Below are 23,136 nucleotides of genomic sequence, written 5' to 3' on the forward strand. Positions count from 1 at the left end.
GCCAATTTTCTTTTTAATCAACACGGAAGTTTTACAGAACCCCAGATCGGGTGGCCTGGAACGAAACCGTATTTCACAGCCAACAGTGGGTGGGTGGGTGGGTGGAGGGCAACGCACAGGACAATCAGCATTGGATGCCCCCTCCCCTCTCCAGATCCAGAAATACAATCCAGGCAAGATGTTTCATTGACGAATCCAGAACCGGGCAAAGAGTCCCAAAAGAAAAAATCCTTTAAAAAAGGTGGGGGGGGAGAACAGGCGGGCGAGAAAGACGGCGGCGCTTTTGAAAAACCGAATGCCCGTCGTCACACGGGTTTTGCTTGAACAGCGCAATTTCCGCAAGTGCAAATTATTCTGGCTCAGGCTGAGAATGAAGACCCCCCCCCGCACACCGCCCCCTCCCCACAATCAAAGAGGAGCCTCGTCCTTTCTCACAGATGTTTAGAGGTGAGCTGGCGAGGCCTCTCAAAACGCCAGATGAAGCGTTTGCTCCGGGGCAAGTAGAGGGGTATGAGATGATGGCAAACCTATGGCACACGTGCCAGTGGTGGCACGCAGAGCCCTCTCTAGGGGCACGGGCGCCCTTGCCAGCTGGTCTTCGCAGGTGCCGGAGCACCAAAAACAGCCCAGAGAATGGCCAAAAAAACAGGTCGTTTTCAGATCGTTTTGGGGGCCTTTTCAGGCCGTTTTGGACCATTTTCAGGCCGTTTTTGTCCCCAAAAGTGGCCTGAAAACGGTCTGAAAAATGGCCCCAAACCAGGCATGCGTGTGCCAAGCAGCTGGTCTTCAGGATTTCAGCACTGCAATGCGCGCAAACACATGGACACACCTTCCAATTTGGGCACGGTGCCGAAAAGGTTTGCCATCACTGAGATGGGGGGGGAGGGGGGTTGTTTGAAAATGGGCCCCCCCGCAGCCCGGCCCAGCCCAGCCCCCCTCTGCAGCCAGGAATCCAGTCGGATCTTTTGGTTCCCTTCCCCAGAATTAAAGAGCACCTTGTAAGTATTTTCCCGGGGGATGTTTCTGAAAAGGAGCCACTGGATCTCTTCCGCGTCTTGCAGAAAAAACAGCCGCTCGAAAAAATGGGAAGCGGTCACAAACACAGAAAGTTTTTTTTTGTGTGTTCTTCCTTTTTCTTCTTCTCCTTCCAAGCTCTTTTAGGCCAGAACTTGCAAAAGTGGGGAAGAGGATCACAGAAATTCGAAGAGGAAGCTGAGAATCTACTTCAGCCTGTTAGGCTCCCGATTTCTTCCGGCCGAGTTTCGGCCGCCGAGGCTTCAAGATCGTGTAGTTCATATATTTCGTGTGTTGGTCGGAGAGGAAAGGAATGTAGAAAGCTCGGAACAACCTTGAGGATCTAGAAGAAGACAATGAGAAAGGTGTCAGGACTGCAGCCCTCTTTTCTTTTGGGTCTCTGGCCTGCCACACTTTCTATTATTCTATTGTGGGAAAATGGGAGGGGGGATTGTACGGAGTTGGATGATATGAAGCCATAACAAAATTCTTTCTAGAAAGCCAAGGTCATCCTTTGGCTCTGTACCTGACCGGAACTGGATGGGTTGAACTGCCAGGGTGGCAGTGGGAGATTGGACCATGGGATGGACTTGTGGGTGTGGGGAGGGCAGGATCTTGAACTTTCAACTGGGTGGGGAAAACCGGGAAGTCTTCAGATTCGGGTTTTCCCAGATGTGCCAACATGGCTCTCTTCATCAATTGGAACTTTGAAGAATCCTTTGCCTTGGACTGATTTACTTTTGGATGTTATCTGGAACCCTGACATTAACCCAAATCTCCCTTAAGAGACTTCACCAGCTACACCAAACGTCGGGGTGCTGTCCGGGGTCCTGAGCCCCAGCACCAACCCAAACCCGGGCAGCGTAAAGACTCAGGGAAGATGGAGGGAGAGAGGAAGCCCACGGGGGAAGCACTAGGTGGACGGATCGCCTATCTACGTCAAGACCATCTACATGCCTTCCCAAGTCATGGTGGAAGCTGCGGAGGCCACAGAGACGCATAAGAACCTTGGATGGGGTCCCTTAAGGCGGGGGGTCTCCCTCCTCGGCAGCTTTAAGACTTGTGGACTTCAACTCCCAGAATTCCCCAGCCCAGGGGAATTCTGGGAGCTGAAGTCCACAAGTCTTAAAGGGACAGGGGAGACGATGAAGTGATATTCTGACGTGACACGGAAGATGACAAAACAGCCGGAAAGGAATGGCGGGAGCCGAATTTCAACGGAACTGAAACTTAGTTCCCTCAAAGCTGCTGGCTCTGCCCTGTGACTCATTCGACTGGGTCTCCATGGTCACCTCGCGGGGGAAGGAAGGCCGTCCCTTGTCCTCCACCCAAGGCAAAGCCCCCCCCCCATCCTTGCTCAAGTCTAGAGGTCCACTTTGGCCTGAAGGGGAGACAGCTTTTGGGGGGGGTCCCAAGCAGCTTGGTAGAAAGCTGGCCGTGGGCTTGAGATGCAGGAGGGCTGCCTCCCTTGGAAGCACTGGGGGGGGGAAGGAAAATTGGATGGGTGGGGGCAGCTGGACCCCATCCGGGAGCCCCAGGCCTTCCTGCTGCCAACGCAGGGGTCAGGGCGCCCAGAGGGAGCTGCTAGCCAGGCCCCGTAATTAGTCGATGGCTGAGAGTGTTCTCTAATTCAATTAAAGCCCCATTTATGGAAGCCAAGGGAGAATTGCCTTTGGGGCTCCCGGTGACGTCAGCCGGAGACTCGGCTCTCCCAGAAGCTCCCAGCTCAGCCAGCAGGAATCTGGGGGGGGAGGGGAGAGGAGGAGCTGAGCAGCCCTTGCAAGAAGGACAAAGCCCCCCCTGAGGAGTTGGGGGGAGCATTCACCCTTTTTGCATACTCCTCCAGCACCTCCCCTCCCTCCCTGCATATTTCTCTCTTTCCTTTTCCTTTCCTCTCCTTCCCTCCCTTCATCTCCTCTTCCTTCTTTTCTCCCCTCCCCCTCCTTCCTTTCCTCTCCTCTCCCCCCTTTCGTTTCCTCCCCCAATTCCTCTCCTTTTCTTTCCCTTCCTTCCTCTCCTCTCTCCTCTTCCTTTCCTTTCCTCTCTTCCTCCTTCCTCTCCTTCTCCTTTCCTCCCTCTGCCTTCATCACACATTTCTTCCTTATCTCTCTTGCTTTCCTTCCTCCCTCCCCTCTGTCCTTTCCTCCCTTCCTTCAAATTTCCTCTTCTTTCCTTTTCCTCCTTCCTTCCTCTACTTCCTCCTCCTCCTTTCCTCCCTCCCTCTTCCCTCCCTTTCCTTTCCTTTCCCTCCTTCCATCCTCCTCTCCCTCCTCCTTTCCTCCCTCCCTCTTCCTTTCCTTTCCTTCCTCTGCCTTTCCTCCCTCCCTCTTCCTCCCCTTTCCTCTTCTCCCCCCCGGCTAAAGAACAGGGGTAAACGTGGGAGTAAGGCCACAGGGGGACGATGAATGGCCCCTCCCAGGGGAAATAAAAGAGGAGCGAAAGGGGAGTGGAGTTTGCAGGAGACCATTAGTTGCTTCATTGGTTGGTGAATCTCCGAGACTCCTTGCCAAGGTCTGCAGAGATCGGCCTGGCAGCTCTCCAAGCCAGAGAAGGTCTGTGACTGTAAATCCTCCCTTGAAAGATTTTGCTAGATGGGAATGAGCAGAACTCACAGCCAATTAATAAAAGGGGTTTTTGTTGGGACCAGGAGTTTGATTCCTGCTCTTGGGAAGCCTCGGTCAGAACTCTGGGAAACCAACCCTTCTTGGCTTGAAGATGGCAGCTGCTCTGACACGACACCATCCGATCGCCCAAGCTGGCATCCGAAGCCTTTCCACCCACAAGGAGCCCCAGGGTTCCCCGCACTGCCAGCGTGCCCTGGCCTCTCACCTTAAACTATCCAGGAAAGGCTTGTAAGCGATTGTGATCCACTCCTCCTTGTTAGCCGCGTACCTGGGCTCCCGGGGAGCTTCGTCGGGGCTGTCAAGATCCACCAGGTAGTGGCATTTGGAGATGTCGAACTGCAGAAGGAAAGAGCCTTGATGAGGGTGAGGGTCTCTTGACTTCAATCAGAGGAACCCCCTCCAAGAAAAAGACTCTTTTTCTTGCAGACGTTTCATGACCCAGCTAGGTCACATCATCAGCGCTAGAAACATGGAGCCGAGGAATGAATTAAACTGAAGAAGAAGCTTTTTGGGTGAGAAGTGAAACGTTTCCAAACAAAACCAAAACCAGTTATCAGCGAGTCCAATAAAAATATCTTCTAAACTTTCTAACTGTGAGGACAATCAAACCCCTGGAGGAAAAGTTGCCTTCGGAAGTTGTGGGAGACTCATCCCTGGAGGCTTTTAAGAAGAGACTGAGCTGCCATCTGTCAGAAATGGCGTAGGGTCGCCTGCTTGTGCAGGGGGCTGGACTAGATGACCTACAAAGTCCCTTCCAACTCTGTCAATCTAATCTGAATCTTTTGGGGAAAAAGCACCCTCGGGGTAGAAACACCATCCTTCTAGCCCTGATGATGTTGCCTAGTTGGGTGATGAAATGTCTGCAGAAAACCACCGAGCTCAAAGACCCCACAGTCCTCCTCCTCTTCCCCCTCCTCCTCCTCAAGATTGTTGGGGGCAACTATGCTGACTCTGTAAACCACTTAGAGTGGGCTGTAAAAGCACTATGAAGCGGTATATAAGTCTAAGGGCTATTGTTATTGCTCTTGCAGGAGGCCGTCGTAGCGGAAAAATGGTGCTTGGGAGCCCATTTTTGCTGGCAGAGTGCTTGGGCCACCCCAGGCCCCCCAACACAAGTGACGTCGAGCTGGCCATGCCCACTCTGGCCACATCCACCCCCCCACCCCCACCCCCGAGGTCAAATACAATGCTGATGCGGCCCTCAATGAAATGGAGTTTGACACCCCTGCCCTAAACCTACCGAGGGGCACAGAGGTCACGGGTCAAACCGGCAAGACCTGGTCCCCCTTTTGCAGAGGGGAGGGTGATGATGCACCACGAGAGACAGGCCTAGGTGAAAAGAAGACAGGCCCCACTTACGTATCTGGAAGGTTCTTCTCGGTTCTGATCGTTCATGTCCGTGGGAACGAGGCGGGTGGCCCCCGGGCCCTTGGCAAACGGCTTGGGCAGCTGGCCCCGGAATTCGGAGGCAATGAACTGGAGCTGCCAGCTGCAGGAAAAAAGGGGGAAATGGATGTTTTTATAAAGGGCGTTCTGGGCTTTTAGTGAGGAAGTGTTCTGAGCCAGGCTTCCTTGGAAAGAAAGAAGCCGAGTCTTGGTCCCTGCAAAACCCCTTTTATTTACACGGCTGTCAATTCCTTTCATTCACAGTCAGCAAGGCTTGGCAATCAGTCTTTCAGAGGAGTATTTATCCACACGAACCTTATCTCGCTTGAAGAGCTGCCAGATAACCAGTTTCCACAGGCAGGGCAAAGCAAAACCTGGCAGAGGATCTCTTATAATCACCAACAGGACTTTCCGGACCTAATGAACGAATTGTTTCCTGCAAAAGCCCCCTCGCCATTCGCTCCTCTTATGCTCCATATGGGAGGGGTTAATCACCTCCAAGGTGTGGCTTTACTCCTAAGTCGACCCTGCTTTCTTAGTTATTCTTGTCTTCTGGCAACTCTCCGCATGCGCACACTGGGAACAGGCTCCAGCTGTTCCTCTGCCCCACTGATGTCTGACTCTGAAGGCAGCTGATAACTGGCATACGGCCCTGGTCCCCTCTCTGCCTCCGACACAGAGCCCTCCTCAGAGCCTTCCCCAGACTCCAGGACTGGCCCATCTTCCTCCCCCACCTCCTCACTGTCCGACTCAGTTGGAATAGAAGAACTCCAAGGTCCCTTCCAGCTCTGTGATTTTGTGATTCTATCGCTTCCTGCCTCCTGGGGCTTTGTGGCCCAGGCAGGGTCCCCTTACTGCTAGCATGATGGGTGCCCCTTGTGCCCCCAGGCAGTAATCAAACTTCATTTTGGACCAGGAACTTACTTCTCCGGGAGGACGAAGCTGCTGGGAAACCGGTACCACTCCTTCCCGACACAGATGTGGACTGGCCTGCCCTCGGGCACGGTGTGGATTGTAGGATCTGTGGCAATTCTGTGGAACTCTGGGTAAAGGTCCAGAGGCCCGTGGTAACCTGGGCAGCAAAAGTAGCATTTGAGGGGGAAAGAGGAGAAGTTGGCAACAGCTACTGAAAAAAATGGCAATCCTTTGAAAATTATAGAGCTCTGCATACAAAGACAACTAGACACAAGGACATTTTTTTTCCTGAATGCCATCACTCGGCTAAACAATTAATTCCCTCCCCACTGTCAAACTATTCACTAAAGCTGCATTACTATTACGATTAGTCTTCTCATCGTTCCTCTCACCCATCGGTCGTAGACTCCAGGATCCCCCCCTTGCTTTGCCTAAACCCACCTCTGAATAAAGCCACCGAGCGGGAGAAGGAGAGCAGGCCGAAGACCAGGACGGTGCCCAGCGCCAACCAGTTGGAAGAGACGGTGTAGTGCTCCAGACGATACCGTTGGAAGACAAAGTGATAACATTTCTGGAGGGGAGAGGGGAGACGGGACGGGAGAGAGGAAAAACATGAGCGCTGGGGAATTCTGGGAGTTGAAGTCCCTAAGTCTTAAAGTTGCCATTGGAGGAGACCCTTGCTCAAAAGTAAGGCCCACTGGGAGGAAACCCCCCCCATCCCTCCTCTCTTGCCCCCCTGCCCCACATTGCTCCTGCCCCCAAAGCACACCTGGAGAGCCGAGAGCCCCACCGCTCCGCAGAGACAAATCAGGGGGTAGATGGGGTACAGAAACCGCTCCTCTTTGTGGGGCTGGCTGAAGAAAATCAGGATCCAGATGTACATGGGAGAAAGCGTCAGCCAGTAGGGGCGGCCCAGGTTTTGGACTGGAAGAGGGGACAGACCAGGAGAGGGTCAGTGGCAGAAAGGAGGAGGAAACATGGGAGGGGAGGGGTTTGGTAGAGGCTTAAAATGTCTATTTGCATGGTCTCAATACTTCATTTTTCCATTTGTCTTTGTATAAGCTGTAAGCCGGCCAGAGTCACCTTATAAAAATTGAATAAAATAAATAATCTCTCTCTATAAAAATGGATAAGTGTGTGTCCGTGTACGTGGTTTCCAGCATAACTCTGGAACGCCTGGGCCGCTGAAATGAAAAGGACTGAATTATATCTATAGTGTCAAGTCACAGTACTTTTGACAGTGATAGTGTGCATTTCGGATTCAGGTTCTGTTAAGATACAGCCTGTTGTGCCTTAAAATGGCCTCTACTGTACAGCACAGTGGAGTTGCGATGGTAACGGCTTCGCAGTACTCCACAAGGTGGCTCCCTCTAATACAAGATTGGGACAAATACATACCCGGGCTACGCTGGGTTATCAACTAGGAATAAATAAATGGAGGAGGGGGCTTTTTGGATGGAGGGGGCAGCCTCTTTCCTGAACGAGGAAGTCGAAGAAGGTCTTCGATGCTTGGAAGCCTTTGGTTAGAGCAGGTCATCCCGATGCTTCCTCTATGGAGGCAGGGACAGAGGCTGGGCCAGTCTGCCCAGGGACTCTTCCCCACCACCCACGGGGTTGAGGTCTACGGGGCTCACCACGGAACTTCTGCAGGAGGCTCTCCATCAGGCAGGTCAAGGGCAAGGCCAGCAAGGCCAGGACGAAAGCCACGTTGAAGTTCAGGAAGCCGTTGACGAAGTAGAAGGACCAGGGCTCCGTGCCTGCGAGGAAGGGAGCGAAGGAGGAAGAGTCAGCAGCTCCCAGGAGGCCCTATCCCCGTGATGGCGAATCTATGGCACGCATGGCACAGGTGGCACTCTGCGGGGACGCCAGCCATAGCCCCAGCACAGCTCTACTGTGCATGCGCGTGCGCCTCACCGGCCAGCTGGACTTCGGGTCTCTGCCGCGCATGCGCAGGAGTACATGCAGGGAGGCGTGTGGATGCACAGGGGCTCCGCACATGCTGGGAGCACACGCATAGCATTTTTGGGGTTCACGGGCATGCATGCATCCCCCCGCGCCCCTGCGCCAACCTGGAAGCCAAAAATGGGGAGTGTGCGCGGGGGCAGGGCACATGCACGGGGGGGGGGGGGTTGACTTCCAACAAGCCAAGTTTTATTTCTATGGGGAAATGAAACCCGGGGAGGGGGAAGGAAGACGGTGCGATCACCCCACCACCGCCCCCAAACGCTTCCTCCTGCCCGCAGGTAGACTCACCATAAAGGTCCGGCCCGTGTGAGGTGAGGACGTTATAGAAGATGATGTTCAGAGGGGCGACCACCAGCTTCCCATAGTAGTAGCTATCGATGGCCACCATGGGCACCTTGGTTGAGAAACAAGCCACCATTCAGAGCTTTGTCCTCCGCTCTGGACCGTGTCGCGTCAGCACTTGGATTCCCCCCGTTTGGAAAATGCCGGGCAGAACGCAGAGGTGCGCTGCCGCCGGTTCAGACTTGTTTGCCGTATGGATAGTTCCGACCGCCACTGGCCCTGGTGCTATCCCCTCCTATATGCCCCCCTCTCTGGCTCGCTCGCCCCGTCCACACGCAGCCCAGCGGATTTCCACACCTCGCCTGCTCTACTCCCCGCGGGTGTGGACAAGGTGTGCTGGAAGCCGCGTGCGTGAAATCGCTGTGTGTTTGAAGCTGTGCGCAAGTGCGGAAGGCGTGCCCGTGAGCGAGCAAAGTTTTCGGTTCTGCACTAGGCGAACTGGTTGTTACATAATGTGAAGGCCACCTCGGACAGAAGGACAGAAGGGCTCCTTAGCTTAGGGAAGGACGGGTTGTTGTCCTCGAGGGCAAAGGGCGATGTAGAAGCCCACCAAGAGCGAAGGGTTGAGAGGAGCCCCCTCCTCCCCCCGGGACGACCTTGGAAGACTCACCAGAAACACCAGCAGGGACACCAAAGACCATTGCAGGAAGCTCTTCCAACGTCTTCTCAGGACCAGCAAGTCAAAGGCAATTGGGAGGCTGCCCAACGGAAGATCCAGGCGGAAGTTATTAGGGGAGGTGCGGGAAACTATTGCAGCTCAACGTAATACCCAACACCCCAGTCGAGGAAATTCCAACTCAGTCCAAGAGTAACCAACTGTTCTGAACCAGGCTTCCTTAACAAGCATCTTGGTCCTGGCATAATCCTCCTTTATTTACAGGACTGTGAATTCCTTTCATTCACAGTCAGCCAGGCTTCGCAAACCGTCTTTCAGAGGAATGTTTATCAACACGAACCTTATCTCGCTTGGCGAACTGCCAAATAACCAGTTTCCAAAGGCAGGGCAAGGCAAAACTGGGCACAGAGTCTCTTATAGTGACAAACAGAAATTTCCACTCTTGAAACGATTGAAGGAACAAATTGTTTCCTGCAAAAGCTCCCTCCCCATTCACTCCTCTTTTGTTTCCTATGGGGAGGGGCCAATCACCTCCAAGGTGTGCCTCTACTCCTAAGTTGACCCTGCTTTCTTAGTTGTTCTTGTCTTCTGGCAGCTCTGCGCATGTGCACACTGGGAACAGGCTCCAGCTGTTGTTCTGCCTCATTGCTGTCTCTCTGCCTCTCTGCCTCCAACACAGAGCCCTCGCCTGAGCTTTTCCCAGCCCCCAGGACTGGCCCATGTTCCTCCCCAACCTCCTCCCTGTCTGACTCTGCTACCAATTCTGCTGGCCGCCAGTGGGCCACAACACCAGCAGCCTAATCAAGGAAGCACCAAGGTGATTCCCACCAACACTGACGCAGCCAGCCACCAGTACATCAATGGAGCAAACCCCACTCCCTTCTAGCACTGATGATGTTACCTAGTTGGGTCATGAAATGTCTGTAAGAAAACACCCAGGCTCAGAGAGCACCAAGGACCCCACAATCCTCTTCCACTCTGCAAAGCCTAGCACTGCTGTTCTTACCTAGTTAGAAGCATCTTCGAATCCCAGTCCCCAAATGAGCCCCCGGAGTTGAACCTTTCAATCCTGGCAACTTTCAGATGGGTGGGCTTCAATTCCCAGAAATCCCCCGCCAGCACAGCTGAAGCCCACCCACCTTAAAGTCACCACGGTTGAGAAACGCATCTCCGGACGCTGCTGTTCACGGCCTGCCTCCCTGAAACACTTCCGACATCCATCCTCCCCCCCCCTTCTGACTCCCACTTACCCCAGTGCTGCGCTGAACGGCCAACCCACAATGGCTCCGGCGGCCACACCCAGGACTGCCAACGATGTTCGGTCCATGTACCAGCCCGTCATGGCTACGATGGTACAGTACATGCAGAAGCTGCTGGGAAGGAAGGCTGCAAAGAAGAGGAAGCAGGAGAGAATTCGGCACCCGGACAGTCCCCAAACCCGACAAGCTCTTTGTGGTTCATGAAAGGCTCTCTTTCTTAGGAGCGCTGCAGCCGCTCCCTCCCACCGCGGGCTACGGAGTCTCTACGTCCTACTTGGAAAGTGACGCTTGCTCCCTTTCGCCCTGAGCTGGCCAAACACACCCAAAGTCTCTCTCTCTCTTCCCACACTTGCAAAGGAAGTCCTGGAAGGTGCGCTCGCTTTCCTCCAGCAGCAGACACACACCTGCTCAGAAGGACTGCAGAGTCCAAGAACTCCGATCATTCCCAGACAGGATTCGGACGTGCAGGCTATCTGTGGCTGACCGGCAGGGAGATGAATAGTTATTTGCTACACCAATTATTCACCTCCGTCCCCTGCCTTTTATCCCCAGAGCTAGGGTGGGGCTTTGCTAGCAGCGGTGGGTCTTCCGTCCCAAGGACCGGCCCATAGATTTCTGCTGCTCTCCTCTCCTCTGCCTTCTGCACAGCCGTACATCAGGCACCCAGCTGTTCCTCCTCGTCCATCTCCAGACATGGGGGCGGTTGACTCTCCAACTGAAGTCTGATGGACAGCCCATGCTCCACCTCTCTCTCTCTCTCTCTCTTCCCACCTCAGCACTCTCAGATTGCCTTCCCTGACCTGATTCATTTAGTGACAGTGGCAAACAAGGTTGTAGAACTGGAGGCGGTCCTGTGATGCCTTGCTTAAGGACTGCACTGCTTAACTAAGGGTTTTTCCAGCCCCAGTTAGGCGACCCTAAGTTGAAACCTGGAGGTACTTAATTGAACTGCAAAATTGGTCCCTGCCGGACTCTGTTCTTAACTTACCTGAGGCTGAGCAGAACATCCCGGTGCTAAGAATCAAGAAAGCCAGCATGAGCCTGCTCACGTGAAGCCCAAACTTCTTGCACACTGCCCTGGGAAACAGAGGAGGGAATCAGAGCCTGTTCTGGTGGTGCCAAGCAGTGGTGGGATTCACATTTTTTTTTACTACCAGTTTTGTGGGCGTGGCTTGGTGGGCATGGCAGGTCACTGCAAAACTCCCATTCCCTCCCTATCAGCTGGGACTCGGGAGGCTGAGAATAGATGGGGGCAGGGCCAACCAGAGGTAGCATTTGCCAGTTCTCCGAACTACTCAAAATGTCCGCTACTGGTTCGCCAGAACCGGTCAGAACCTACTGAATGCCACCTCTGGTGCCAAGCATTTAAGGAAGGTTCACCTACAGTGGTGGGCTGCTGCCTACTTGGACCGGTTCGCCCGAACCGGTAGTTCCAAGCATTGGTTGGCCCCGCCCGCCCACCCACTACCCAGTCCTAGATATCTCTTTCACCCCACCCTGCAGCCAAGCTGAGTTGTGCGCCTCCCCTGTTCTACTAACCGTGGCTGACCTAGCTGATGTGCAGGAACCCCCCCCCCCAATCGAAAAGCCCTGTTTTAGGGGTTGGGTGCAAGTGCGGAAGGTGCAGCTGTTCACATTTTGGGGGAACCAGTCGTTAAAGTAAGTGCAGCCCACCGCTGCTGACCTAGCTGAGATCCCCCAGCCTTGGAAAAGGCAGGCCAGGCATTCTGCACAAGCAGCTCCAGTTGTAGCTCAGGGATAAAACAGACGTGTGCTGCTTGGGGAAGACTCCGGAGCAAAAGTAAAACAGAGTGGAAGTGAGCAAGTACTCCAGCGGTCTAAGGCTAAGCTAAGCTAAAGCTAAGAGGCTGCACGAAGAAGAAAGGGTGAAGTTATTCTCCAAAGCACCTGAGGGCAGGACGAGAAGCAATGGATGGAAACTAATTAAGGAGAGAAGCAACCTGAAGCAAATCGCGCATGCACCGAACCAGCAGTAACTCCGGTAGAAACCCCCCCTGATGCAGTGGCCTAGAGGGGAAGCCCTTTCCTCATAATCAGGAGACTGTTAGTTCGATCCTAGACAGAGGCTAATATTTCTCTCTCCGAACACAATGAGAATATATATCTGCTGAATAAAACTCTGCATTGGCGACGGGAAGGGCATCTGGCCAGTAAACAACACTCAGCTAGCTCCATTCAGTTGCCCCGACTCCACCCCGCAAGGAATTACAGGGTCATTAAATGGGGAACATTGCACAGCCGAGGGGGAAATGTCCCTCCCACAGAGATACTGTGCACAGAGATAACCGAGGAGGCCCTGACCGATACTCACTTGTAAAAATAAAGCTCGCAAACGCAACTCAGGAAGGCCAGAAGGCATCGCAGGAAGTAGAAGATGAGGACCTGGGAAGGACAGTTCCGGTTACAACATTTCTAGAAACAGACACTGGTTGTGTTCACACAAAATGCAGAACGATAAAACTATCAGGTTTCCTTTGTTGTCCCAACTCGATCCGGTTTGCCATTCGGTAGGTCCGTTAGGCTGACTAAAATCGTGTTTCGATTAGACCTGAGTTGGGGGGGTCAGTGGTGAAGCCTAAATGTCTTTGTTCTGTGGGCGTGGCTTGTGGGGGGGAGGTCATGTGACTGGGATGGGCACGACCAACTTTTTTTCACTTTTTAAAGCATTTTTTTCCTGCCTATTTGCTCGAACCAGCAGGAATACAATGCTTTAAAAAGCAGAAAAAACAGCTTCCGATGATCGCACCGCTCACAGCTGAGCCGCCGATCCTCGGAAGTTTTTTTTTTTTTTTTTACTACCGGTTTGCAGAACCAGGGACAATCATCCCTACTGGTTCAGCTGAACTGGGCCAAACTGGGAGGATTTCACTCTTGGTCAGGGTGCAAAAGAGAAGAATCGGAGGCCTTGGAGCTGCTTCCCTCCCGTTATGCGACTTTCCCCCCAGTCCGGGCATGGTGGAGTTGCCAAGAAAGCTGCAACTTCCCCCAAAGAGGAAAAGAAGCACAGAGCCCAGCTCGACAACACACAACGTTAAAAAATGGGACAAGAGCTCTACCTGCTGGCCAGGAACACAAAAGAAGGAATCGCACGAGAGAAGGGACTTACGACAGAGCGGGCTTAAGAAAGAAAAGCTAATGCATACAGGGAGTTCTCAACTTACGACTGGTCACTTAGCAACCGTTCAAAGTTAAACGCAAAGGTTCCCCTCGCACATATGTGCTAGCCGTTCCTGACTCTAGAGGGCGGTGCTCATCTCCGTTTCAAGGCTGAAGAGCCAGCCCTGTCCGAAGACGTCTCTTTGGTCATGTGGCCGGCATGACTCAATGCCGAAGGCGCACAGAACGCTGTTTCCTTCCCACCAAAGATGGTGCCTATTTTTCTACTTGCATTTTTTACGTCCTTTCGAACTGCTAGTTTGACAGAAGCTGGGACAAGTCACGGGAGCTCACTCTGTTACGCTGCGCTAGGAATTCGAGCTACCAAACTGCCGACCTTTCTGATCGACAAGCTCAGCATCTTAGCCACTGAGCCACTGCGTCGAGTTCAAAGTTAGGATGGACATTTTTGGAAAGGGATTTGTGACCTGCATTTTCGGCGACTGGCCCGCATTTACGAACATTTGCAACATCCCTGGGTCATGTGACTGCGATTCGTGTTACCTTGTTCGTTTGGAGGACTCTAGCATGGAAGAGGGCCGGCAGAGCATGGAGCCACAGGTACGCGTAGGAGCGAATGGCATAAACAGGAGAATATTCCCAGGTCTGGAATCCTTTGCCGTAAACGAGGTAGTGCATCTATAAAAGAAACTCACAACAAAAAAATGTCCAACATTTTGCTTTCTACAACATACAAAGAAGAATACTAAGCACCCAGCCAGTAGCTGTCAAAGTGTCCATGGAATGTCTCGATCATCAAATCGTGGTTGTCCCAAAGATGTTTTCCCACACACACGCACACACCAAAAGGAAACTGGACTTTCTGGGGGGGGGAGGGGGCGTTGTTTTTGGAAAACATTTCTCTTCTCATCCAGGAAGAACCGAAGAAGCCAAACAAAGAAAAAAAAACCAAGAAATTCCAGGTGCCTTTTAGAAAAGTACCTTTGGGATACCTGTCAGTCATCAAGAAGAAAATGGGAGGCATTTTGGTACCCTGATGATTTCCCTAAGAAACTAATCTCTACCAACCTTTCGGACCTCAGCGACCACTAAATTCATAATTTTAAATTCCATGGACCACTAATACGATCCATCTAACAACCAGCTGGGTGGGTGTGGCCAGGTGGTCATGATGGGAGTGGCCAACGTGATGTCACTCACGTCAAGGGATGCCTCACCAGCCTCTGCTCGCCCCTCCCCTCCCAGCCACTGCTCGCCTGCCTGCCTGGGCTCCATGGGGGCACAGCAGGAAACCTTTGTTGGAGCTAAGCCGCCACCGGGAGAAAGAGTTGGCAAAACAGCTCAGTTCAAATTGGATCTGACCGAGAAGGAGCTCAGCAGAAGCACCTCACTGAGGACTACGAGCATAGGCTTTCCAAGCAGAGGGAAGACCTGTGGGAGTGCAAGGCCAGGTACCGGTGCCTGGAGGCTCAGCGGGTGGAGATGGTCAGCCAGTTCCAGGCCATGATGCAGTCCCACTGGAACGAGGCCTTCCAGCTCTTTGCCACCAACGACGCTTCCCTCCAGACCCCAAGTCTGAATTTCTGCCCCCACTCCGACCCACACAAAAAGACCCCAAAAGGAGAGACTCTCTGCAGCAACACAAATGTTCATTGCACGTATCCAGCCCAGGGACCGTAGTTTGAAGACCCCTGATTTAGTGCAATATAAAAAATACAAATAATTTTTCTGCGGACCACCAAAATTTACTCGAGGACCACCAGTTGGTGACCTTTGCTCTATCTGGTGCTGGGGCTGAATGACCAGTTGGTGACTGCTGCTCTCCAGGATCCGTGACCTCGTTTCAAAAGGTTCAGCTGAGACCAAGTCAAGACCTTTAAATCCAGCAAGCGATTAAAGAGGCTGATGAAACATTCACTCCCCTGCCAGCTAAGAAGAGGTATTATTATCATCATCACAGGCAAGGGCAATACTCACAGGTTCCCAGTAGTTGAAGGTTTCATCGCAGTCAGAGATATTACTTAGCAGAGCTGCACAGAATCTGGCTGAGATTAGACACTTGAAAGCTGTTGATCCTTCAGGAGCCCAGACCTGACCCGCTTTGGTTCCTGAGGATCTAAGGGAAAAGCAAAGTGGCTTTTATTAACCCTGTAAGTTAAGGAAGAGGGAAAGCGAGGAGAGAAATGAGAGAGAGGAGGAAAAGATTGCTGCTTGGGAGACAATGGAGCATCCAGAAAGGCTGATGGAAGGGAACCAGAGGACCAAATTGGGGCATTTAAGCCGTACAGAGGTCCCCAAACCTGGCAACTTTAAGACTTGTGGACTTCGACTCCCAAGATTCCTCAGTCAGCCATGAATTGGGGGATTCTGGGAGTTGAAGTCCACAAGTCTTAAAGTCGCCATGTTTGGGGACCTCTGAAGGCATCTAAGGTCAATCATGGGATGAAAATGCTCCCTTGGATCTGAATCTCATTTATCTTTATATTATTTTAAATAATCAGAGGTCTCCAAGACTTGTGGACCCTTTGGGGCTGGTTGGTAGCTCAACAGCTCGAGTCCTAACCAAGGACCTAGGAACTGTTTTTTATTATTATTATTATTATTATTATTATTATTATTATTATTATTATTATTATTATTAACTTTATTCATTAAACATGAAACTCGGTCAACTCAACATTCAAAAATGCATCAGAAATATCAATGACTAGTGCTAATGGTTGATGCGGTTTGCTTCCAGCATCCTAGATATCATCATCATCATTATTATTATTTGCAAAATTATGATTTGTGGATGGGAGAAATTTTTAAGATACCTTTCCTGTTGTTGATGTGCCTAGGGTGGGCACTCTAAGGCTGGCCACTAAATGGATTAGATTTGAATTAAAAGGGGTGCAATCCCATTCCTTCTACACCCCTCCCAAAAAATGGGGGTCCTTCCTTTCTGCCCCTATGCCCCCCTCCATTTACCCCTCCAGGCCAGCCCTTAAGACCCTCGTCCCATTAACAGCACACGAAATACCAACCCACTCCCCTTTTCAAAGCCTGGTGCAGTAAACTACAACTTCCATCACCCCTCAGTACCTCCCACCTTCTAATGGAAGGCTGAAGACCCTAAGGGGTGATGGGAGTTGTAGTCCAGCCCTCCCAGAGCGCCCGCTGGGCAGAAACCAGGCTGTCCCTCCCCGCTCTCGGCCCCTACTCGGATTTGTTCTCTTCGGCGCCCGGCGGAGGCGGAGGCCCCTCTCGCTGCCGGGCGGGCGCCGCCGAATCCCCGCCGCCCCATCGAGGCCGGTGCCGGGCCCCCTTGGCTGCCATGCCGAGTGTGGGCAGGCGGCCGGGCTCGTGGCGATCAGCGCGGGGACGCGACGCCGCTCGCCGCCATCTTCAGTGCGGGCACGGCGCAGGCGCAATTACTTTTTTCCTTCCCCACTAATCCCACGTCTTGCTCTTGCGGGCTCGCGCGGCGCTTTGGTGCAGCGACGGGCGACGTGTAAAAGGCACGAAGTCCCATAGGCGGGGCGGCAGCAGCGCCTAGTGGGAAGAGCTCCACTCTCATTTGCATGTCCCTCCGCCCCCCAATTGCTTTCCCCGAGATTGCTTTTCTCCATTGCGCCCAATTTGCCCATTGCAATCGGGCGCTGCAACTGCGAAAGACAAATACTGTTTATTTCTTCAAATGATTGCTCTTGCTGCTGTCATTGCTGCAAAATCGTATTGCTTTCATGGAGATGGATGCTTGCTGTTTTTATGCAGTTCAATCTAATGTAGGAAGTTAAAGACCCACCCCTCTCTAGAAAAATGAAATATCCCGGGAAATATGGACAAGGCAGAATAGTATGTTTTCCTGGATCAGAAATGGAGAAACGTGTTTTTAGGCAGGAAGCAGGTTCATTCTTAATAGTCCCCACCTTTGTCAATGGGCCATTAAAAAGCCTGGGCCAGTCTATTCTACATAACAAAGATCCCTTCAGCCCCACTTGGAAACGAACGCAGCAGGACATTTCTTCCAACACTAATAAATACATTCCATAAGTAAATAAATAAACCTTGCCCCTTTGGGGAAACTTTTATTTTATTTAAATTCCAGCTTCATTATTTTTATAAATAATTCGAGGCGGCCAACACATCCGACATACCTCCCCCCGCCCTCCTCTTTCGCCCGCATCACCGGCCCAGCCAAGTTCTCCTTCTGGTCCTCCTACCTAACAACCACCCGGAGACGGCGCTGCAGCTCCTCCCTAAGGGCCATCTGCATGGCCGCCGCCTGGGGGCGAGAGAGCGCTTTATCGCAAGACTGGTAGGTGAGCCTGTAGCACAGGCTGGTGGCGTGTGGGGCGCTCGGGTGCCGAAAACAGTCCAGCAGCTGGATAGACACAACCGTGTCCAAAGACGCACACCTGGCAATGGTGTGGAACTGGATTTCGCGGAATGTTTCCGCCTCTGGAAGCCAGAAGCTGATGTCGTGCACATAGGCTGGCGGGTGGAGGGAAAAGTTCTGGAAAACGCCTAAACGGCCCCCAAAAAACTGACCCGCGAAACGCTCGTCCGAAGTCCAGAGCATCCGCCAGTCAAAAATGCGGGAGGCGCACATCGCCAGAAGATCGAGGTTCAAAGAAACGCAAACCGCATTTTGATGAATGTTTGATGGTTGCCACCGAACGGTACTTATTGTCCCAACGCGAAATTCCTTTGGGTTGGAATCAAAGCCCTGGCAGCTCACAGTCACAGCGTATTTTGGGTTGAGCAGAAACGGTCCGTAAGAAGGTAGAAAGATATTCTGCTGACTGCTTTCTGGCTCCTGGTTCAGGGAGTCCAATTTAACCTCCGATGATGGGAGTAAAGAATTTAATGTGCCCATGAGGCTTTCCACCAGGAGCTGCGCGTCTTCTACATCTTCCTTAACTGCGCAGATAAAGAGGCACTCGTGAAAAATAGGCGGCACGTGAACAGAAATTTTGCATTTTTTAAAAGCCAGTCCACTGAGGGCCAGCAAACTCTGAGGAGAAAAATCTCTCTGCTTTACAATAGAATGAAGAAAAACCAACAGGGAAGGCCGAAGGTAATATTGTCCTAAGGTCCAACTCAAATCCTGGTCCTCATCCGTTCCGGTATCACTTTTAGAAGCTAAAAACTTGATTTCAGGGTGACTTTTGGCGACAGGAACCATCCAAAAGGCGTCTGATGAAGGAGAAGCAGTTCTGTCTTTGAATACCAAGGGAAAGGAAGAATTCGCCTTCTGAACTGCGAACGATCTGCCGAGGCCATCGATTAGTTTTTCATTTATAGTCCTCACGGGATGCTTCGAATGAATGCCTAAGTAGTTCCTAGTTCAGGTTATAAAAATATTAGGAAGAAAGAAGTATTAAACAAGGCAAGCCACTAACCTCAGACATTGCACTTTCAAAAACAGCAAATTATTGATGGAGTAGTGAATGTGAAGTGTGTTACGATTTTTTTTAGCCTATTCGTTAGTATTATTCCAGTTGCTCAGATATCAGTCCAAAAGGCATCTGGATTCCAAAGGAATGTTCCCTTTAAGAGCACACCCATTAGCCAAACTGATTACATTATGCAGAGATCAGACTCCAAGGATCTGGGAATTCAGCTGCATACCTGCTTATCTTCTCTAGGAACATCTGTGGAATTTGGCAGGACACTGATTCGCCTTCCAGCTCCATTTTGCAAATCGAAGGTTGAGAATGCAGAAATGGCACACTCCGGGTGAATATGTGATTCAGAGCGCCTTCTAGGCAGAAAGATTTATCCCAATTCCTAGGAAAAAAGCCGATGAAGTTTGGAGGCAGAAGAATCTGTGCTTTTCATTTCTACAATTAGCTGAACCGACCAAAACCAAAACAATGGAATCCAAAATTCAGAATGTCAACAATCCAGCCCGCGGGGCGCTTAGATCTGGCTTGTGGGGCTGCCCTGGAAACAGTGAAGGACCGGCCCTCTGACAGCAAAAGCAGAGCGCACGAGAGCCGTGGGCAGCCCTCCCGATCTCCGTTTTTACTGGCAGTGTGTTGCAGGCGGCCATCGCAGCTGGAAATGGAGCTCATGACGGCCGCTGGTAGCCCTATGTTCTGTTTCTGCTGGCAGAGGGTTGCAGGAGGTTGTCGCAGTCGAAAACAGAGCTTGGCAGCCCGTTTTTGCTGGCAGAGCGCTCGGGCTGCCACAGGCGCCCCTGACACGAGTGATGTCGAGCTGGTCACGCCGACCCCAGCCCTCTGAGGTCAAACACGACCCTGATGTGGCCCTCAATGAAATAGAGTTTGACACCCCTGCTATATAGCCCTGATTATTCCCAAGATTTGTATAGGGTTTTACTAAAAATTTAATCTCCAATAAATTTGCCTCCCACAAAGGCCCGAGAACCAACAGGGCCATAAATCTTCTGTGCTAGAGGTAATAGAAATTTAAATATGGGACATTTTAGTTTTATAAGAGATGAATCCTGTATGTGCAGTTCTCACCCACAGAATTTGCATGATGCAAAGGAAACAGGAGCATTTGGTAATAAGGCCCTTTCTTGGGCAACATCCAAGATGGCAACTGGCATAGGACCAACCACGGCTTACCTGTAGCCTGTACATTTATATCCACCGACATCTCTGACATTAAACGGCTCGATGCCGCTCAAGATAAATCCTGCTTCTGCTGCCATCTCCGCAACTTGCCAGCTGTTGTGCCATTCACGCATTGGCTGGTCTGCAGGGGTGCCCCCTTGTCCTTTGCAAAGTGCCACGTGGACGTCTCCTTTCTCTGCCAGAACATCTGCACAGCTGGAACACACACACACACACAGAGGGGTGTCATTGCCACGGAGCTAATGCAGCAAGCTGTCCTTCTCAGAAGAAGGAAAAACAGCTCCAAAGGAGTCTTTTCAGCCAACTTCGGAAACATTGTCTTGCATAAAAATCTTTGCTGTCAGAAGTTTCAAACCTTTATTGTCAGAGCACAACATGTGTACCGTGAGATTGGCTGAGCCTCCCTTCCTGCCCCCCCCCTTCCCTTCGCTCCCCAACACAATACAACTCACAGTGAAAGACAAAAAGAAAATCCCCAGGCCAGTGAATCCTGCTAACAAACCCCCAGTCCCAGGGCACCAGGCAAACATACTGCATATTGCAAAGGCCCAGCAAGTCAATCATACTATGCCTATGATGGCGAACCTATGGCACACCCGCCACAGGTGGCACACAGAGCCCTCTCTGCGGGCATGCGCGCTATCGCCAGCTGCTCTTCTGCTTTCCAGCATGCACGTGCACATCGACCAGCTGGTCTTCACGGATGCTGGAGAGCTGGAAAACCACCAGAAATGAACCTGAAAATGACCCCCAAAATGGCCTGGAAAATGGCCTAAAACCAGCCCAAACCCAGACATACATGCACCAGCCAGCTGGTATTTGGGTTTTTGGCAAATCCATGCAAGCACGTTCTGATTTGGGCACTCAGTGCCGAAACGTTTGGCCATCACTGTACTCTGCTGTTGTAGAGTTATTTTTCATCCAGGAGTCTGACAGCCCACAGATGAAAACTGTTCTTCAGCCTGTTTCTGCCTCTGCTTCTACATCTCCTTCCGGATGGCAGGAAAATAAAGAAGGGCTGACCAGGCTGTGAGTCATCCCTGAGGATGTACCCCATTCTTCTAAGGCAGCGAGCCCTAGCGATGTCGTCTAGTGGTATCAGGGGACAGCCCACAATGCTTTGTGCTGTGCTCATCACACTCTGTAATGTCTTTGTATCCACGGCTGTCAAGCCGGGGTCGTACCCCGTAATGCAATGAGTGAGGACGCTTTCTCTTGTGGACCAGTAAACCTACAGTGCGTACAGGGAAGAACAAAAGTCATAGGAATCCTCAATTATATTTCTCCTGCCCATACCATGGCCTATCCAGCAGCTCTTTACACAAAGCTCTTAAGATGAACAAAGATGTCTCTGCAGGGAAGTTCAAAAGGTAGCTCTATCTTCCTGGCATCTATATTTTGAGGCTTCTAATGCAAAACATAATGGTCTTGAAACAGGCACGCACATGGAACCAGAAAAAATTATGCAGTTTCGCTTTCTCTCACCTGCAGAAAAACTTGGCAAGAAGCTCCCTGTTCTTTTTTATTCCAGCCTTTTCCCCACAATGGGGGAAATTGAAATAAATACGGTCGAAATCCCTCATAGCCGGCAAGAAGTATTCCTTCAGTTTTGTGCAGTTGACAGAAAAGTAGACTTCGGCACCTGGATTATTAAAAAGAATAATAATGCACAGTTTAACACTTTGTTTTTTTTCCCAGATAAACAAAATATAAGGATAACAAAAATAACAAAATATAAGGATAACAACTACAATAATAATATGTGATTATGGATGAAACATGTGACAGTGATTCCCATTGTCATTGGAGCACTTGGTACCATGTCCAAGAATTTTATAAAATGTGTCAAGAAATTGCAGCTTCCTGCAATAGCACCAGTGGAACTGCAAAAAACTGCACTACTCGGAACATCATATATTTTAAAGAAGGTACTTAGTTGATACCTAGGATTCTGGCAGCAACCTGTATCAACCATCAGTGCCAGTCAATAATATTTGTGATGCATTTTTAAATGTTCAGTTGAATGAGTTTCCTGTTTAATGAATAAAAGTTTATAACAACAACAATACTGCTTCCCCCACAGATCGTTTACCTTTGTCTCTCAGAAACTGTACGTTGGATTTGGTGAAAGATTGTTCAGATATAGACTCTTCACTACCATAGCAGGTGGCAATAATATGAGTGTCGCAGCCTCTTGCTTTGTACAGATGGACCGAGAAGGAAAAATTTCCTTCCCCAACCAGGAGGAAACATGCTAGTTGACGTTGCATGGAGGAAAACGATCACGGACAAAAGCCAGAATCTGGATTGTAGAAGACTTCAGGGGATTCTGCTCCTTTAATCTGTTGCTCCTGAGGCAATCGGTTGAATCATTTTTGGAACAGGAAATAAGGAGCTGTGAGCTCCACCAGATCCCTTGTTCTATAGCAGAGAAACAACCAAGCTTCACTCAGCACCAGCCAGCCTGGCCAATAGCTTGCAAACTGGGGAGCTGTGCCCCCAAACGTGCAGGAAGCACCTCCTGCTGGATTAGAGAAAAGATCCTGGTTTTCTGCCAAAACTACCTCCAAGGATGCTGCAGGAGTGAAACCAAGGAGGAAAACTGTCACAGTCCAGGTTGTTTTTGCACAAGAAGCAATAGGTGGAAGCTGATCAAAGGGAAATGCAGCCTGGAACTAAGGAGGAATTCCCTGAGAGCCAGAACAATCAATCAAGGGAACAGTTTACCTCCCCGAATTGTGGTGGCTCCATCGCTGGAGATTTTCAAGGAAAAAAAAACCTGGAAAATTTATCCAGAATATGAGGCCTCCTGCCTTCGGCAGAGGGGGTTGGACTAGATGACCTCCAAGGTCCCTTCCAGCCCTATCAACCTACGGTTTCATTCCACTGCTTTCTTTCAAACCACACTCCGGGGATTGGGTGGGTGGGATATATTATATTATTGTAATACATTATGTTATATTATATTAGTATATTATTGTAATATATTACATTACTATTCTTATCACTATTATATTCTGGATTCATTGGGAGAGGAAAGAAAAGGACAGGCTGACACCTGGCTGGGGATGATGGGTACGGCACCCACACCCAGCAGGTGTCTATTTTTATCTATTTTTATCCCCCTTCCCAAATTCCCTTCTGACCAATTTATAAAACAAATTCAAGGAAAAGAGGGGGGGAAGGATTTAAAAAATACTGCAAAACTACTCTAAACTTCTCCGCTCGCTCCCTCCCCCTCCTCCCCCTTCCCAGCCCCGCCCCTCCCAAAGGGCTCCCGAAGCGCG

At 51.0% G+C, this 23,136-nt stretch overlaps 1 protein-coding gene across 3 annotated transcripts; it reads right to left on the reverse strand.

The window, feature by feature from the left end:
* On the reverse strand, window positions 1-23,077 carry LOC309396092 (alpha-1,2-mannosyltransferase ALG9-like). 3 transcript variants are annotated; one of them, XM_081960855.1, is made up of 18 exons: window positions 21,942-22,265; window positions 21,335-21,491; window positions 19,841-20,044; window positions 18,876-19,034; window positions 15,237-15,375; window positions 13,803-13,937; window positions 12,454-12,524; window positions 11,110-11,198; window positions 10,113-10,248; window positions 8,857-8,944; window positions 8,193-8,298; window positions 7,574-7,696; window positions 6,709-6,863; window positions 6,381-6,510; window positions 5,949-6,096; window positions 4,998-5,127; window positions 3,844-3,974; window positions 1-1,357 (listed from the first exon to the last, which is right to left on the reverse strand). In XM_081960855.1, exons 1-18 carry the CDS (start codon window positions 22,117-22,119, stop codon window positions 1,234-1,236), a joined length of 2,403 nt encoding a protein of 800 aa, XP_081816981.1. In that variant the 5' UTR covers window positions 22,120-22,265; the 3' UTR covers window positions 1-1,233. The 3 variants fall into 3 exon arrangements, with proteins under 3 accessions (XP_081816981.1, XP_081816980.1, XP_081816979.1); XM_081960854.1 differs by lacking the exons at window positions 18,876-19,034; window positions 19,841-20,044; window positions 21,335-21,491; window positions 21,942-22,265 and adding an exon at window positions 16,462-16,718; XM_081960853.1 differs by lacking the exons at window positions 1-1,357; window positions 3,844-3,974; window positions 4,998-5,127; ... (9 more) ...; window positions 13,803-13,937; window positions 15,237-15,375 and adding an exon at window positions 17,351-18,586 and having other exon boundaries at window positions 21,942-23,077.
* Window positions 23,078-23,136: the final 59 nt, after the last annotated feature.

This window comes from Natrix helvetica (assembly GCF_964273705.1).
Source record: "Natrix helvetica genome assembly, chromosome: 8".
NCBI classification, from domain to species: domain Eukaryota; kingdom Metazoa; phylum Chordata; class Lepidosauria; order Squamata; family Natricidae; genus Natrix; species Natrix helvetica.

What these genes read in the sequence shown, in the direction of transcription:
- LOC309396092 (XM_081960855.1), bottom strand. Translation starts at nt 22,119, where the DNA reads ATGCAACGTCAACTAGCATGTTTCCTCCTGGTTGGGGAAGGAAATTTT. An exon ending in TGCGAGCTTTATTTTTACAA is followed by an intron (nt 11,199 to 12,453) that starts GTGAGTATCGGT and finishes TCTGTTTCCCAG; the next exon opens with GGCAGTGTGCAAGAAGTTTG. An exon ending in CCTCCTGCAGAAGTTCCGTG is followed by an intron (nt 6,864 to 7,573) that starts GTGAGCCCCGTA and finishes CCCCTCTTCCAG; the next exon opens with TCCAAAACCTGGGCCGCCCC.